Source organism: Rhinopithecus roxellana, chromosome 5 (genome assembly GCF_007565055.1).
Source record: "Rhinopithecus roxellana isolate Shanxi Qingling chromosome 5, ASM756505v1, whole genome shotgun sequence".
NCBI lineage: Eukaryota > Metazoa > Chordata > Mammalia > Primates > Cercopithecidae > Rhinopithecus > Rhinopithecus roxellana.
The window spans coordinates 38,971,461-38,988,436 of NC_044553.1; the positions used below are offsets into that span (position 1 = coordinate 38,971,461).

The 16,976-nt window shown below is 38.7% G+C and overlaps 1 protein-coding gene across 3 annotated transcripts in view; it reads left to right on the forward strand.

Moving 5' to 3' along the window:
- The window catches only part of TMOD2 (tropomodulin 2), a 66,195-nt gene extending 57,893 nt beyond the window's left edge, over window positions 1-8,302 (forward strand). For all 3 annotated transcript variants that reach the window (XM_030930666.1, XM_030930668.1, XM_030930667.1), the window contains one exon: window positions 383-8,302. In XM_030930666.1, the coding sequence (XP_030786526.1) occupies window positions 383-417 (35 nt within the window). In that variant the 3' untranslated portion in view covers window positions 418-8,302. The remainder of the gene's footprint in view (window positions 1-382) is intronic.
- The last annotated feature ends 8,674 nt before the right edge of the window (window positions 8,303-16,976 follow it).

Below are 16,976 nucleotides of genomic sequence, written 5' to 3' on the forward strand. Positions count from 1 at the left end.
CCCATAATCAACATTAAAAGATTGTGAAGAGTTAGTTAAAGCCAGTTGGTGACAGAGTTGCTAGTGCCATGGCTAAACGGCCATGAAAATAGTCAAAGTGCATGGTTTCACAGGTCTCTTCTGGAATTTCTACCCCATAGAAATGCGAACGTTCTAACACTCGAGTACCCAACTATCAGACATACCTGTATTTAAATGTAAATTCCACCAGACGCTGGATTATTTTATCATTTCCATTGATTGTCATGGTTGAGTATTAAAATGTAAGATAACTATATCCTCCAGCGTGTGAGATTGTCATCTTATGTGATTAATGCTGTTTATCTGGAATTTAAGAAATATCCCTTCAATTTGTCTTTTTGTTCCTTTCTTTCTTACCTAGTTCGTAAGAAGAGAGTTGAAGCAGACAGAAGGTAAACTTCCTCAGGGAGGAGTGAAGTTTCACCGTGGTGTGGCCATTGAAAAACAAATACTCTTCTTCTTCCCCATCAGGACCATTTTATCAAAGTTTGTTCATTTCCGTTAACCACATAACTAATAATTTAATTGTTATTCTTTTTTAGCACTACTTATTTATCTTGGATTTTGTAATATATACAATTGTTTTATTTGCTCATGGGCACTTCTAGCAACTTGACAAATGGACTGATGCAGATTTTAGAGAGTGACGACATGGAAAATGAATTTAACCACTTTCTTATTGGGTTGTCTTGCTTTCTTACATGAACTTTTTTTTTTTAATCATTGAAAGGAATTTAGTGTATAATATGTGTTTGTAATTGTGATTATGATAGAGGCCTATCTCTGTTTACATGCATAGCTTTGAGTTAGGCTAAATATATCAGAAGTGTTCTGCTGACCACATAAGACGTTAGTATTGCCAATCTTTCACTGCGTGTGAAAATGTGACCAATTTAGCACAAATTCTGTCTTCGTTCCAGAAAAATCAGTAAATGCACGTGCCCTGTTGATTGGAGATCAGTAGTGTCATCTTCATAAAGCAAGACAACATGATGACACTTTAAAACAGTATTAGCAAAGAAGTCTATTTATTAACCCACAAAGGTAGCTTCAAGCCAGACTCACAAGTAGCAAAATGAATTAGCACACCTACTTTTACTGACTATTCAACATAAATTGAATCTGTAACATGACTTTAAAGGATAACTATTTACAAAGCTGTTTTAAAGTTTTTCAAACATGATAGAAATTTTCTAAATGTTAGTAAGAGAGAAGCTTTTAAAACAGTACATTCCTGAATAAAACAATAATATTGTATCTTAATCAAGGCTATCTGATGCACATGATTGCATTTTTGGGCAAATTTTAGAAGCATTTATTGCTGTCTTTAGTGTAACAAGATCACAGGATGAAAGATGAACATTCAGGTTAATTATCTAGACTTCTGTCCGCAGTACATGATCCATCCAGACATTTGCGAATGTCAGGAGAAAAATGTGAATTATCATTTATCCAGATGCGTGTCATCTCAAGGACAAAGCCTTTGAAAGTACAGCTGAAATGGTTGCATTGCAGTGTGCATTAATCTTTTGATGTAGTGGTGTAAAAATGCAGTGCTAAACTAAAGAAGCAGGTGACTGCAGCCTTTGGCTCAAGTGCACCTCTCTGATAACTGTCAGTGCCTGAGGTTGTGATTGGTGACATTCTGACACTGCCCAAGGCAACTCACCCTCTATTCCTCCTTTCTCCCCTCCCTTTCTTCCAATTCATTGTCCTTTTTCTCTTCTTTTCTCTGTAAACTGTAACCGAGTGTTCCTTAGTTGCCTGGTAGCAATAAAACAAGTGAATAGGAAAATGATTAATATATTATTCTGTTATTATATTTAGCTTGTAAAACACATGGAATCTGTTTAAGATAGCCCTTGTAAAGTTGGACATTTACCTGTATTATAAGTACCCACATCTGTGTCTCTGAAGTCCTTTGAAATATCTCATTTTCTTGACTTTTTTTTAATTTTTGAGAGCACAATAAGCAGAATATTCTAACACCTTTGGCCCTAAAAGTCCTTTAATTAGTTTATGGCTTCATCTCCTTATCTATTTTAAAAACATAGTAAATACTGTTTCATGGTTTTCAGTCTGATTTTTCCTTCCCTTTCACCCATTTAGGTGTGATGTGTTGGAGTCAACTTGTACAGGCTTGCCAATTGTTATATTTTCAAGAACTTTACAAACTGGTTGTTCAATACAGCCATTATTTAAAATGAAATGATGTGTACTTACAATTGAATGGATTATATTAAGGACAAAAGTAACAAATACTATACTCAAAAATCTTACATTTTACTATTTTCTAATCTCTTAAGATTATTTACATCTAGTAGGTATGTATGTAGAAATACTACCTAATAGTATGCTACTGAACATATCTTCTCAACTCCATGTTCACTACTTCTTGTTACTACAATGGCTTGAAATTGGCCATGGTAGAAATATTTACATCACAGAAATTAGCAATATGTAAGAAACTGGGGCTTTCTCCCCCTCTAGATTGCTAGTTAATAAGCATTCATCAGCACTCCACTGGGTGAAATTACAAATTTTTTTATGCATACGTTTTGCTTACCATGTTGCCAAAGGGAAGAACATTTCTCTTAGATGTCTTTTCTCCTCTTTGGATTTGTTACAAACCTATTTAAGTGTTCAGTCCCTGACCTGCCTCTCCAAGTAAGCCTTCTTCCTTTTTTTTTTTTTTCTCACTCTCTTTCTTGCCTTGACTCTTAAAATCCCGGACCCTATAGAGCATTCCTTGCAGCCCCACAGTGCTGTGAACTGGGGGCTAAAGCAGTTGTTGGCAAACTCTGGCAGAAAGCAAGAAAAAAAAAATCAGAGTTCAACCATGGCTGTTTCTTTTATACAAGCAGTTATTGATAGTATTAAAGCAAGATAATGGGAAATTATCAAAAATATAGCATTGTTTTTAGCTTATAAAATAGTTGGGTCGCATGCAACAGAGTCTATGAAATCAAATGTTGATTACTAATCAGTTTGTTTTATTATTATCTGTGTTTTTAAAGTGGCTTGAAAGGTGGCATTTCCATGAGTATGCACATATTGACGATAACCCTTAGGAAAACATACACTTGAGGAGCCTATCCATCATTTAATTAGCCTAGGACTTCATCCCTCTCTCTGCCCAAAGTGTGTGGAAATGGTAGCTCTTTCATCATCATGGGCACAGTTAATCCTTTGCTATCCATTGTGATGGGGCATAATGTATATAAAATTTTTTTCTATATATTTGTTTTGCCAGATACTGCGTTGAGGTATTTGGCAATATTTGGATAACTGATTGAAGGGAGACAACTTCTCCCCAGGCCTATCTCCCTCCCCCTTTTAGAGTTGTGCAGGTTCACTTTAAGTATAAAATCATTCACCTGGACTTGTGGGCTCATATCACCAACATCTATTACGGCATATGTAGATGACGTTTAGGAGATAAACCTTAGAAGTCTAGAAATCATATGATTAGTTCAGCACTGCAGCTCCCCATCTGCTTATCGTGTATAACTGGAAGCTCTTTTCATCCTCATCAGCATGATTAAATGACTTAGTTTCTTTCATCTTTGGAGGGTATAATGTAAATAAGTGTCGTGTGTGTATGTGCATGTGTACTGTCAGATATCTAACTAGGTATTTGGCTACATCTGGACAACTGATTGAAGGGAGATGCTCTCTCCCCAGTCCTCTTCCCTTGTCCTTTTTAGAATTGCTGCAGGCCCAGGTTAAATATGAAATTACTCCCTAGAGTTTGCAGTTTATGTTACCAACCACCACATTTTATAGCTATGTAGAAGATGACTCTTAGGAAGTAAATATTAGAAGCCTAGAAATCATTTAGTTGTTTTAGCACCAAATCTATCCATTTGCCTAATGTATTTAACATTCCGTCCTCATCAACATGATTAAGCCCCTTTCTTCCATCTTTGTAGGGCTCATTGTATATAAATATTTTGTACATAAAGATCATCAAATACCATAATGAGGTATTTGGCTTCATCTGGAAAATTGATTGGAGGGAGACGCCGTCTCCCAGCCCTGCTTCCCTTGTCCCTGTCCAAGTTGCTGCAGGCCCAGGTTAGAAGATTACCAACCTGGAGGGGCATGCAGTTCATTTTACAATAAAAGTCCATTCATTTAAAAACTCAGAAATCATCCCAGTGCCTGTACTCCTCAAACCAATTTCCCTAAGGGGAGACTGGCACACCAACCCAAAGAACAGGTGCTTCTCTTCCAACAGAAACATGGCCCCTGACAGGGCACCAGCATTAGGGAAACCAATGTCTTCCGTATAGCTGCCATGAGGATATTTCAGATGCTCAAACTGAAAACTCTTAAAACCAATGTTAAGCATCAGCATGCTTTAAGTGTAAGATAGCCCTTTGGAATTTACAAACATGTGCAGCTATTTCCAGATATTACAGATATGATGTCCTCAGCCCTCTCTTAGGCACTATGAAGGAGACAGAGGAAGCATAAAAATTCTGGACTAATATAATTTTATATGTCTTTCTGGGATTGGGGAGTAGATTGAGTGCCTTTTTTACAAAGAAGATCCCATATTTAATTCAAGTATTTATAGCATCAGCAAGAAAGAGCAGAGGGCAGGAAGTTGAGAACACTAGGTTCTGTGCTGTTACCTGTATTCAGTAGAACTGTTTCTGGAGTCAGGTTTTAAGTCATGATCCTGAAGCTTCCTTCCCCTCTTCCACTAATGATGCAATAATAGCTGTTTTCATTTTAATGAGCAGAGAACTAAGAGGAAAGGTCCTAGCTCTACCTTCCACTTGCAACTTCCCTTTACCTCCCTTTATTGCTTTCATCTCAAATATCCCTGCTACTCAACCAATCCTAAAGCTAACGTACTGAGACGCACACAAAGGAAAGGTGTAAGAGTGCTTGGAAGCATCCAGCTGAGCCCACTGGATGAAAATCACACGATAGGGCCTCCTGTTGCGATATACTGGCCAGAGAAAAGCACCAAGAACTTCAGGGATATTATTCACTGCTTTCCTACTCCCCAACACTAGATCAGATTGGATTTTACTTTGTAGTTCAGAAGTTAAGAAGTCAAATTGCTGACCGAGGTAGGGAAGGAGGATGGAAATTAAAGGTTTACATTTGTTTAATGGCAGAACTGAGATTTGCTCTGCTTACCTCTTTCCCATTTGTCTGTAATAGCAATGACTGAATAATCAGTAGACCAATGGAAGAGGAGTTGCAAATTTAAATTTATAACCTGACTCTGGGTTCTGTTCTAGGAACAGTACATGTTTTAGAGGCTTTGCCAGTTGGGATACATTGTTGACTTGGGGGAGGCTGAAGGAGAGAGCTGACGACCTAGACACAGAAAAGAGTAATTAACTAACTAGATTTTCTTCTGATCTTTTCCATGGTAGTGATTCTGAGCACATTGGCCCAGCTAGTTGGTATGGTGAAGGGGCACCGTACTAACAGATTTGGAGACTGAATCCTAATCCCATCACCAACACTTAGCAGGTATATGATCATGGGCAATTCATTCAATTGCCTGCCAATTATAGACTATATAGGGGGAAGAGCACTGGATTTGGAGTCAAGAAACGTGGACACTTGGCTCCACACTTCCTTAGCTGGGTAACTTTGGGCAAACTACTTGGTCTCTCAAGCCTAAGGTTCTTCAGCTATAAAATGGGAATAATATCTTCACTAACTACCTCACAGAGTTGTGGTAAGAATATAACCAGATAACTGGATACAAACACTATATAAACTGGAAAGCGCCGTACAAATGTGAGAGATCAGTTTTATTATCAAATCACTATTTTCCACTGCCTCTTGAATCGGTTTTATTCTAACCAACCATTACATCTTCCTCATCTTTTGGAGTGTGGGTAATTGAGGCTTGGGTGTGTCATCAGGGACTGGAGTTATTTCAGCTCCCTCATAGAGGTGGGAGAGGTGGTTGATGGGGTGGTGGAAGTTAGATACCAGTGATGTATATGGTAGGACATTTTCCTGGGTCACTTTGACAGTACCTTGGGAAATTGTCAGAATCCTTGCAGAGGGCCTAGGCTGGGCACAAGGGAGAAAGCAAACAGTTGAGAATTGAGGGGAGGGTCTGGAGCACTACTGCCCTCCTGTCATTGCTGCAGGTGGGAGAGGCTAAGACTTCAGGTATGACTGGAGGCCTAGGAGAGAAGAGTGTCCCTAGGGTTTCAACAATTTTCATGCCTAGCAGCTGAGTAACAAGCACTAGTTCTGATAGATAGTGAAGGGGAGAAAATGCCACCTGTTGTGGGATCAGCTCTACAGGGCAGCAGCTGCCTTGTTATCACCAGCAACCTTAGCCCTGGTCAGTAATATTTCTGCTAAGAAAGGTTAAAGCATGGCCTCCAAGGACTTTCATAAGCCCTTGGAGTCAGGACTGTGTCTCATCCATCTTTGTATCTTCAGTACCATCTCATAAGGTGCCTTGTACATAGTAGGTGCTTAATGAACAAATATTGCTTGAATTTAGCTGTTGTCCAGCCCCATAGAGTTATGCTCCATTTGCCACCATGTGATATTTTTGGGAAACAATACTGATTTGGATGCTAGCTGTATGTGACTTTGGGCAAGACTCTCCCATCTATCTTGTCTTCATTTCATCTGTAAAATGAAGTGAGTGGATTCAGTACTCCCTAAGGTCCCTTCCAGCTCCAATACTTGACAAGCCTATGATTCTAAATCGTTTCCATTGCCTCTGAATATGGGTGAGTAATGCCTCCACTGCAGCTCTGCTTTTCTCCGGGAGGCTTTGTTCAGAGGAGGTCTGACTATTGCACAGCCAGTTTTTTCTTCCTCTTCAGCAGTTCTTTACTGTCTTCAGAATAGTTCTGGATGAGCGGCCTTTTCTGAAAGGATACTTAAAAATATATACTATTTAGGCTGGGCATAGTGGCTCATGCCTGTAATCCCAGCACTTTGGGAGGCCAAGGCAGGTGGATCACCTGAGGACAGGAGTTCAAGACCAGCCTGGCCAACACAGTGAAACCCCATCTCTACTAAAAATACAAAAATTAGCTGGGCCTGGTGGCAAGAGCCTGTAATTCCAGCTACTGGGGAAGCTGAGGCAGGAAAATCGCTTGAACCCAGGAGGTGGAGGTTGTAGTGTGCCGAGATCACACCACTGCACTCCAGCCTGGGTGACAAGAGCAAAACTCCATCTCAAAAAAATAAATAAATAAAATATATACTATCTTGCTTCTCAACCAGTGGGAAAGGAGAGGAGGGGAGGCAAAGAAAGAAACTGAGCACAGTAAACACAGCATTTTTTTGTAGGCTCTTATTTAAAGTGTGTGTGTGTGTGTGTGTGTGTGTGTGTACGTATTGACTAGGAAACAGAGAGAAGCCAATCAAAAGTATACCGTGCAATTGAGAGAGGCTGACCCAGGATTTAAAACTTCCTTTGGGTAATCTAACTGTGAGTAGATAGGAATTGGCCATATGGTGAAATGAGATCAATAGGAAGTGTGCTTTTTGAGGAAATGTTATTTTAGTACCAAATGTTGCCAGTGACAATCTTCAGTTAAGAAATAAGTTATTCTGACCTAAAATTCTTATCTCTGCCACTTTGGTTTAAAAACAAAAACCCTTATATACATGAAATAATTATATTTTAATTAAGCCTTTAGCTTAGTTGTTTTCATCTCTTCAAGGAAAATGAATAAGCAGCATTTTTCATTGTACTTAGAAATGTAAAATATCTGCATGCCACTAATCTGTAACATTTTACCAGTTCAGATGCCTGTAATGTGTGACTTTATGTGTGTCTGTGTTGTTTTGAAGATAACAAAGGAAGTAATACTTTGTAAACTGTTTAAACAAGTGTTTAAACTTCTATTGGCAACATTTATTGGGCTAAGCAGTTACTGAAAACTCCACATAGTTTTATTTTCCATTTGAAACTTCAATCAAATCAAGACTATTATATTCATTAGGGAATTAAAGACTAATTTGCCTTTTAAATGTGAAGTTGAACATTGTATGGAAAGTAAATGTGTGACAAAGCAAAATGTATAAAGTTTGAAATATTATACTTTTACCCTGGATAATTATGCAGGACCCCAGTTGGCCCAAATAGGTGCAATTTTTAATACTTTGAAATTAGCCAGCCAGACCTAATGCTAAGGTAAATGTAAACTGTTTTAATTAATTAGCTTTCAAAGATATAATATATCTATTTCTGTCAGGAATGATATTTCCAAATGAAAATGTAAAGAACATTGGGAATTAATAAACTTTCCTTTCGAAGTAAAAGTAAAGACTGGTTTATATGGCTAATTTTGGGACAGTGTTTCTTTAAAACAAATGGTTGGCATCATGTTATTAGATGAGCACATCTGCAGAAAACTATAAAATGCCTTTATTATGAAGAAACAAGACAACTACAAGTAGCCATAACAGAGAGAAATAACTCGTTATCAAACAAAAATGTACACATTTGGCTAAATAGTTAAAAATTTACTAGAATGAATACAGAAAGCCCAAACAGGTTAACCATTTTACCCTGAATCTTTTACACTAACTTTGGATTTACATTATTATTATTTTTTTTTTTTTTTTTTTTTTTTTTGAGGCGGAGTCTTGCTCTGTCGCCCAGGCTGGAGTGCAGTGGCGCGATCTCCGCTCACTGCAAGCTCCGCCTCCTGGGTTCACGCCATTCTCCTGCCTCAGCCTCCCAAGTAGCTGGGACTACAGGCGCCCGCCACCTTGCCCGGCTAATTTTTTGTATTTTTAGTAGAGACGGGGTTTCACTGTGTTCGCCAGGATGGTCTCGATCTCCTGACCTTGTGATCCGCCCGTCTCGGCCTCCCAAAGTGCTGGGATTACAGGCTTGAGCCACCGCGCCCGGCCAGATTTACATTATTATTATTTTTAAAGCCCTTCTGGTAATTTGTAATACTGAACACTAAAAATGATGAAGTTATGTTGTAAAGGTTTGACCCTGGAAAAACAGGAAAAGCTGTTCTTCCTGCCCTTCTGCTGAACTCTGTCCCAACTCTTTGACCTTTGGATTTCAGTTTAGGCTGATAAGGTTCAACTGAGAAACATAAAGAGCCAGTGTCTAATTTCTGTATTTGCTGTTTCACACCTTCTCTTGGACAAAGAATTATAGTAATTATTTTGTTTAAAAGATTCTCCCTTTCAGCCTATTGGGTTATAATGAATAGAGTAGTTAATTTTAAAAATCAACTTAAAAATAGCATGAGGAGAATATAACTTAACTGCCATCTGTGTGGAGAAAGACTTTGATGTTTTGGTTTATTAAAAGCTTAATGTGGATACACACAAAAACACACACACGGAGCAATAAATTAAATCATGCCACCAGAGAAAATCACCTTCACTAAAAGGAAGACAGGAATGAAGGAAAGAAGGAAGAGAAGACCATAAAGTAACTAGAAAACAACAAAATGGCAGGAGTAAGTCCTTACTTAGCAGTAATAACATTGAATATAAATGAACTAAACTCCCCAGTAAAAAGACATACTATCTTTTTATTGGGCTGAATAACATTTTTTAAAAAGGCTGACTGATCTGTTGCATACAGGTAACACTTTTCCTTTAAAGATACACATAGGCTGAAAATGAAGGGATGGAAAAAGATATTTCATGCTAATGGAAACCAAAAAAGAACAGAAGTCATTATACTTATATCAGACAAAATAGAGTTCATGAGAAAACTGTAAGAAGAGACAAAGAAGGTCATTATATAATGATAAAGGGGTCAATTCTGCAAGAGGATATAACAATTTTAAATACATGTGCCCCCAATACTGGAGCACCCAGATATATAAAGCAAATATTGTTAGAACTAAAGAGAAAGAGAGAGAGAGACCTCAATACAATAATAGCTGGGGACTTCAACACCTCACTTTCAGCATTGGACCCATCTTCCAGGGAGAAAATCAACAAAGAAACATTGGACTTAATCTGCTCTATAGGCCAAATAGACCTAAGAGATATTTACAGAATATTTTATCTAAGCTGCAGAATACACATTCTTCTCAGCATATGGATCATTTTCAGGTATAGATGTTAGGTCACAAAACAAGTCTTGATATATTTTTAAAAATTGTGATAATATCAGGCATCTTCTCTGACCACAATGAAATAAAACTAAAAATCAATAGCAAGAGGAATTTTAGAAACTATACAGATACACGGAAATTAAACAATATGCTCCTGACCAACCAGTGGGTAAATGAAGAAATCAGAAAAATTGAAAAATTTCATGAAACAAATGATGATGGAAATGGAACATACCAAAACCTATGGGATACAGTGAAAGCAGTACCAAGAAGGAAGTTAGTAGTGTCTACATCAAAAAAAGAAGAAAAACTTCAAATAAATAATGAGGCATCTTAAAGGACTAGAAAAGCAAGAGCAAGCCAAACCCAAAATTAGTAGAAGAAAAGAAATAATAAAGATAGAGCACAAATAAATGAAACTGAAATGAAGAAAATAACATAAAAAATCAATGAAACAAAAAGTTGGTGTTTTGAAAAGATAAGGAAAATTGACAAACCATTACCCAGACTAAGAAAAAAAAAAGAAGACCCAAATAAATAAAATCAGAAATGGAAAGGGAGACACTACAACTTATACTACAAACATTCAAAGGATCATTAGTGGCTACTGTGAGCAACTATATGCAAATAAATTGGGAACCTAGAGAAAATGAATAAATTCCTAGACACATAAACCTATCAAGATTGTACCATGAAGAACTCCAAAGTGTGACCAGACCAATAACAAGTAACGAGATTGAAGTCATAATAAAAAGTCTGCCAGTAAAGAAAAGCCCAAGACCTGATGGCTTCACTGCTGAATTCCACCAAACATTTAAAGAAGAACTAATACCAATTCTACTCAAACTGTTCCAGAAAATAGAGGAGAAGGGAATACAAACTTGTTCTACAAGACCAGCATTACCCTGAGACCAAAACTAGACAAAGACAGATCAAAAAAAGATAATTACAGACCAATGTCCCTGATGAATATTGATGCAAAAATCTTCAACAAAATACTAGCAAACTGCATTCAACAAGACATTTAAAAGATCATTCTTCATGACCAAGTAAAATTTCTCCCTGGAATGCAAGGATGGTTCAACATACACAAATCAGGCCAGGAATGGTGACTCACGCCTATAATCCCAGCACTTTGGGAGCCTGGGCAACAAGGTGAAACCCTGTCTCCACCAAAAAACAAAAACAAAAAATTAGCCAGGCATGGTGGTGTGCGCCTGTGGTCTCAGCTATTCAGGAAGCTGAGGTGAAAGAATCACTTGAGCCTAGGAGGTAGAAGTTCCAAAGAGCCAAGATTGTGCTACTGCATTCCAACCTTGGTGACTGAGCAAGAACCTCGCTCAAACAAAAAAAAAAAACAATAAAACTCCTACCAGAAATCAATCAATGTGACACATCACATCAACAGAGTGAAGGATATAAACCATATTATCATTTCAATTGATGCTAAAAAAAAAAAAAAGATAAAATTCAATGTCCCTCCATGATAAAAACCCTCAAAAAACTGGGTATACTTTGGGAGGCCAAGGCGGGCAGATCACAAGGTCAGGAGATTGAGACCATCCTGGCTAACACAGTGAAAACCCATCTCTACTAAAAAATACAAAAAAATTAGCCAGGTGTGGTGGCGGGTGCCTGTAGTCCCAGCTACTCGGGAGGCTAAGGCAGGAGAATGGTGTGAACCTGGGAGGCAGAGCTTGCAGTGAGCTGAGATCGCACCACTGCACTCCAGCATGGGCAAAACAGCGAGACTCTGTCTCAAAAAAAAAAAAAACCTGGGTATAAAAGGAACATGCCTCAACATAATAAAAACCATATGTGACAGACCCACAGATAGTTTCATACTGAATGGGAAAAAATTAACTCTTTCTTCTAAGATCTGGAAAAGACAAGGATGCCCACTTTCACCACTGTTATTCAACATAGTACTGGAAGTCCTAGCTAGAGCAATCAGACAAGAGAAATAAATAAAGAGCTTCCAAATTAGAATCGAAGAAATCAAATTATCCTTGTTTGCAGATGACATAATCTTACATTTGGAAACACCTAAAGATGCCATCAAACAACTATTAGAACTGATAAACAAATTCCGTAAAGTTACAGTAAACAAAGTCAACATATACAAATCAGTAGCATTTCTATATACCAACAATGAACAACTTGAAAAAGAAATTTAAAAAGTAATCCCCCGATGGTGCTTTTCATGTTCTAGCAATGCACACATTTTGGCCCTGGCTCCTGATACCACAAGTTTCTTTATCTACTTAGGCTCACTTATGGATGCATCACTTTTAAAAGCCAGGAATTTAGGAAAGGTTCATAACATCTTTATAGAACTTTAAGCTTTTTGAAGGGTAAACACTTGTAAAACTTCTCTAAAGAACTGGTTGGGTGCAATGGCTCAAACATGTAATCCTAGCACTTTGCAAGGTCATGGTGGCTGGATCACTCGAAATCAGTAGTTTGAGATCAACCTGACCAACATGGTGAAACCCTGTGTCTACTAAAAATACAAAAAAATTAGTTAGGCATGGTGGTGCATGCCTGTAGTCCCAGCTACTCGGGAGACTGAGGCAGGAGAATCACTTGAACCCGGGAGGTGGAGGTTGTGGTGAACCAGGATCATGCCACTGCACTCCAGCCTGGGCAACAGAACAAGATTTCATCTCAAAAAAAACAAACAAAAAATAAAAAATTAAAAATTTAGAGTAAAAATGAAGAGAGTTTGATTAATGGGTACAAAAATACACTTGGAATAAGTTTTAGTGGTTCAACAGCACAGTAGGGTGACTGTAGTTGTCAATCATGTATTGCATATTTCAAAATAGCTGGAAGAGATTTGAAATGTTCTCAACACAAAGAAATAATCAATGTTTGAGGTGATGACCAATTACCCTGATTTGATTATTACACATTGTATCATGTATCAAAATATCACATGTACTCCCATGCATATGTACAATTATAATGTATCAATAAGTATTTAGTAAAAGACAAAAAGAAACAATTATTTGAAACTTTCAAGCAAATAGGGAAATAAGCTGATAATTACTACAAATATCAAGAAGGAATCCATTGGCTAGATAACTTAGAAAAAATACTGTTTTTGAGCCAATAAATGTTTATAAAACATTTAAATAATACAAGGAGGCCAGGCACAGTGGCTCACACCTGTGATCCCAGCACTTTGGGAGGCTGAGGCTGGAGGATCACTTGAGATCAGGAGTTTGAGATCAGTCTGGCCAACATGGCGAAATCCCATCTCTACTAAAAATACAAAAATAAGCCAGGTGTGGTGGTGCACGTCTGTAGTCCCAGCTACTCGGGAGGCTGAGGCAGAAGAATCACTTGAACCTGGGAGGCGGAGGTTGCAGTGAGCCGAGATTGTGCCATTGCACTCTAGCCTGGGCAACAGAGTGAGACTCCATCTCAAAAACAAATAATAATAATAAATAAAAACAAAGAAAGGTAAGCAGAAGTTGTATCATATCACAACTCTGGTCTTGGTAGAAGGGTTGGGATATCTAGCATTTATCATTTAAAGACCTGAATTTAATTGTTATTTACTTCCATTTATGACAGGGATCATATTCATTCACTCACCTGAGCTGAAATTTGGCTTTCTGTAGTGACTGTAGGAGAGTCTAACAATGGACAGCACTGGAAAATTATCGCTTCTATACTAAATGTTAAACTGTTTAATATTATTAAAATAATATTAAAATTTGGGGATAATATTTTAGGTTTATGTGTATATCCCAGAAGTTTATTCTTTAATAGTGATGTTTATTATCAACTTCGGCTTCAGCTGAAGAGTGACTCATTTTTTGTCCCTTTTGGCATTTGGCTGAAATATGTATTCAGTGCACCTCTAATGGAGGCATAATGGGGTATGAAAATATGGGAAAGGCAAAATTAATTCCAGATGGCATTAGTGAAGGTTGAGTGGGGAACAGACATTTGAGATGGACAATGAAACATGAGGAGGCTTCTAACAGGCAGAGATGGGTGATAGAAAAAGGGCATTTCAGGCCAAAAAGTGTGCTTGAATCTTTCCTATAAAACTGTATGCACACAGGCATGGTGGCTCATGCCTATAATCCCAGCACTTTGGGAGGCCAAGGTAGGCACATCACCTGAGGTCAGGAGTTTGAGACCAGCCTGGTCAACATGATGAAACCTCGTCTCTACTAAAAATACAAAAATTAGCCAGGCATGGTTGTGCACACCTGGAATCCCAGCTACTTGGGAGGCTGAGGTTGCAGTGAGCCAAGCTCACACCACTGCACTCCAGTCCGGGTGACAGAGTGAGACTCTATCTCAAAAAAAAAAACTGTATGCACCCAGCCATGATGCTTGTCTTCTGTGATTCCTACCTCCCACTGCTTCCATAGGGTTCCTACCTCCAAGCTTCCATAATGAAATCCTTACCTTTTCATTTCAAATTTATGTCTTCAGTTTTTCTCAGCTCTCCTATAAATAACACGTTTTTACATACACACAGAATATGCTTATGTATACCGAAGTAACTATTTCCTATAGGAACTCTTTGATAACAAGAAAAGTGCTGCTGTTATTAATTAGCATATGATGATTCAGTGTGACACGCTTTCTGAGTTACTCTGGCTGGAAGTTTAGAGATAACACTAATTAGAGCTTGTAATGTTAACACATTAAGTAGAGTCGGAGTGTCATTTTATCAATCACTTTCACTCTAACCAAACCCTGAACACTAATGGGAACCATACTCTGTCACTTGTTCAAATATTTTACCTGAAGTCCTCAGATTTGTTCTCTTTAGTGTGTTAGGATGTTGAACTTCAACTGTTTTCCATTACTTGAAGTGGGTTAAATGCAGAAAGTTGGGGGTGCCATACCACTTCTAGTTCAGATCATCATGTTTCTTTGATTAAGCACTATAGTAGTCAATTTTTGCTAAGTAAGTCTTTAGTAATAAATGAACCTAAACCTCAGTTTCCTCTTTGCTCACATTATATTATGTCAGCTAGTGGCTGAGACTCTGACCCACGTAATGTCTTATTCTAGAATCCAGGCAGAATGACCAGCCTCTATTCAGAACATGGCTTTCTCTTGGTGGAGGGAAAGAGCAGGCACACTAGTAGAGAAAGGCAGTGACTCTTTTATTTTATTTTATTTTTTTGAGACGGAGTCTCGCTCTGTCGCACAGGCTGGAGTGCAGTGGCCGGATCTCAGCTCACTGCAAGCTCCGCCTCCCGGGTTCACGCCATTCTCCTGCCTCAGCCTCCCGAGTAGCTGGGACTACAAGCGCCCGCCACCTCACCCGGCTAGTTTTTTGTATTTTTTAGTAGAGACGGGGTTTCACCGTGTTAGCCAGGATGGTCTCGATCTCCTGACCTTGTGATCCACCCGTCTCAGCCTCCCAAAGTGCTGGGATTACAGGCTTGAGCCACCGCGCCCGGCCTTGAGAAAGGCAGTGACTCTTAAAGCTTCCACCCAGAACTGTCAGATTGTCACTTCCACTTGTATTTTATTGACCAAAGCAAGATTCATGTTTCTAAACTTTGTCATTACAATACGACATTTATCTGAGGAGAGGAGGAAAATCCCATCATGGGATCATAGCCTACGGGGCAGCACTGGAAGTCACATAGTAGTGGGCAAGCCTGTCTATTCCTCTAATGGACAGCAAATATTTGGTAACAGTATTTCAATCTACCACAGGCATTTAGTGGACTTACCTTTTCACTTATTTATGTAAATATAATTTCCAGGCTTTTCCTGTTTGTTTTCCTCCAAAAATTATGTTTCCAACTATAAGCGAATAGTGGCAACCCTAAATTATGTCTTTTTAAAAGAGAACTCTGTCTCTATTTCAGGACTTTCACAGGATCTTATTCTCCTGTGTAGTCAACCCTCTTGCAGCTGGTGTTTAAATCCGAATAAGGTCACTGGCTGGCATTCACAGGTGAACCTTCTGGTTCTGTGCCCCAAGAGAAGAGCAGGAGAGAGGGGGAAGAATGCAACATTCATTTATTTACAAATATTTATTGAATACTTTCTGTGTGCCAGCAGTATTGTAGATGCTAGGGATGGAGGAGTAAACAAAGCAAAGCTTGTTGAGCTTCCACTAAGAAAACAAACAATATGATGTTATGTGGTAAAAGTGCTATGATGACAAGTAAAGAAAGGAGAGAATGACTGGGTAAGGTGATAAGAGGAAACCTTTCAGAGGTGACATTTGAGCAGAACCTTCATTAAAATGAGGGTATGAGCTAGAAGCATCTGGGAGGAAAATCATTCTCCCTCTATTCTCCTCGTCTCTACTAAGTGTACAAAAATTAGCAGGGCATGGTGGTGCATGCCTGTAATCCCAGCTACTCGGGAGGCTGAGGCAAGAGAATCACTTAAACCCGAGGGGCAAAGGTTGCAGTGAGCCAAGATCGCGCCACTACACTTTAGCCTGGGCGACAGAACAAGACTGTCTCAGAAAAAAAAAAAAAAAAAGTTTTTTTTTTTCCTTAAAAACCCAAACCATCAGTGATCTCCATTGCTGACATTAGTGGGTGCCAGTTGCATGAAATTCCAGGATGTTTATCTAACCTAGGGTGCTCCCTTCTCTGAGGGGAAGAAGTAGATGCCAGGAGAGGTTTAAACCATTAAGTGGCTCGCATACTGGGTGTAGCTGGAATGTACCTCAAGCAGGCACGTCAGTCCACTTCTTTGGCTACATTTTTGAAAGGTGTGTCAAAGTTTAGCATTACTCCTGGGGATGGTCTGCTCCTGAAGAGCAGGCCAGGAAAATTCCCAGTAAGTGACTAAATGAATAAATGGTAAAATGTCGCAGTTCCCTCTCCACAGAGCCTCGCACAAAAGGTAGCCATTACATAGGCCACTGTCAAACAGTCCTCTGAGAGATTC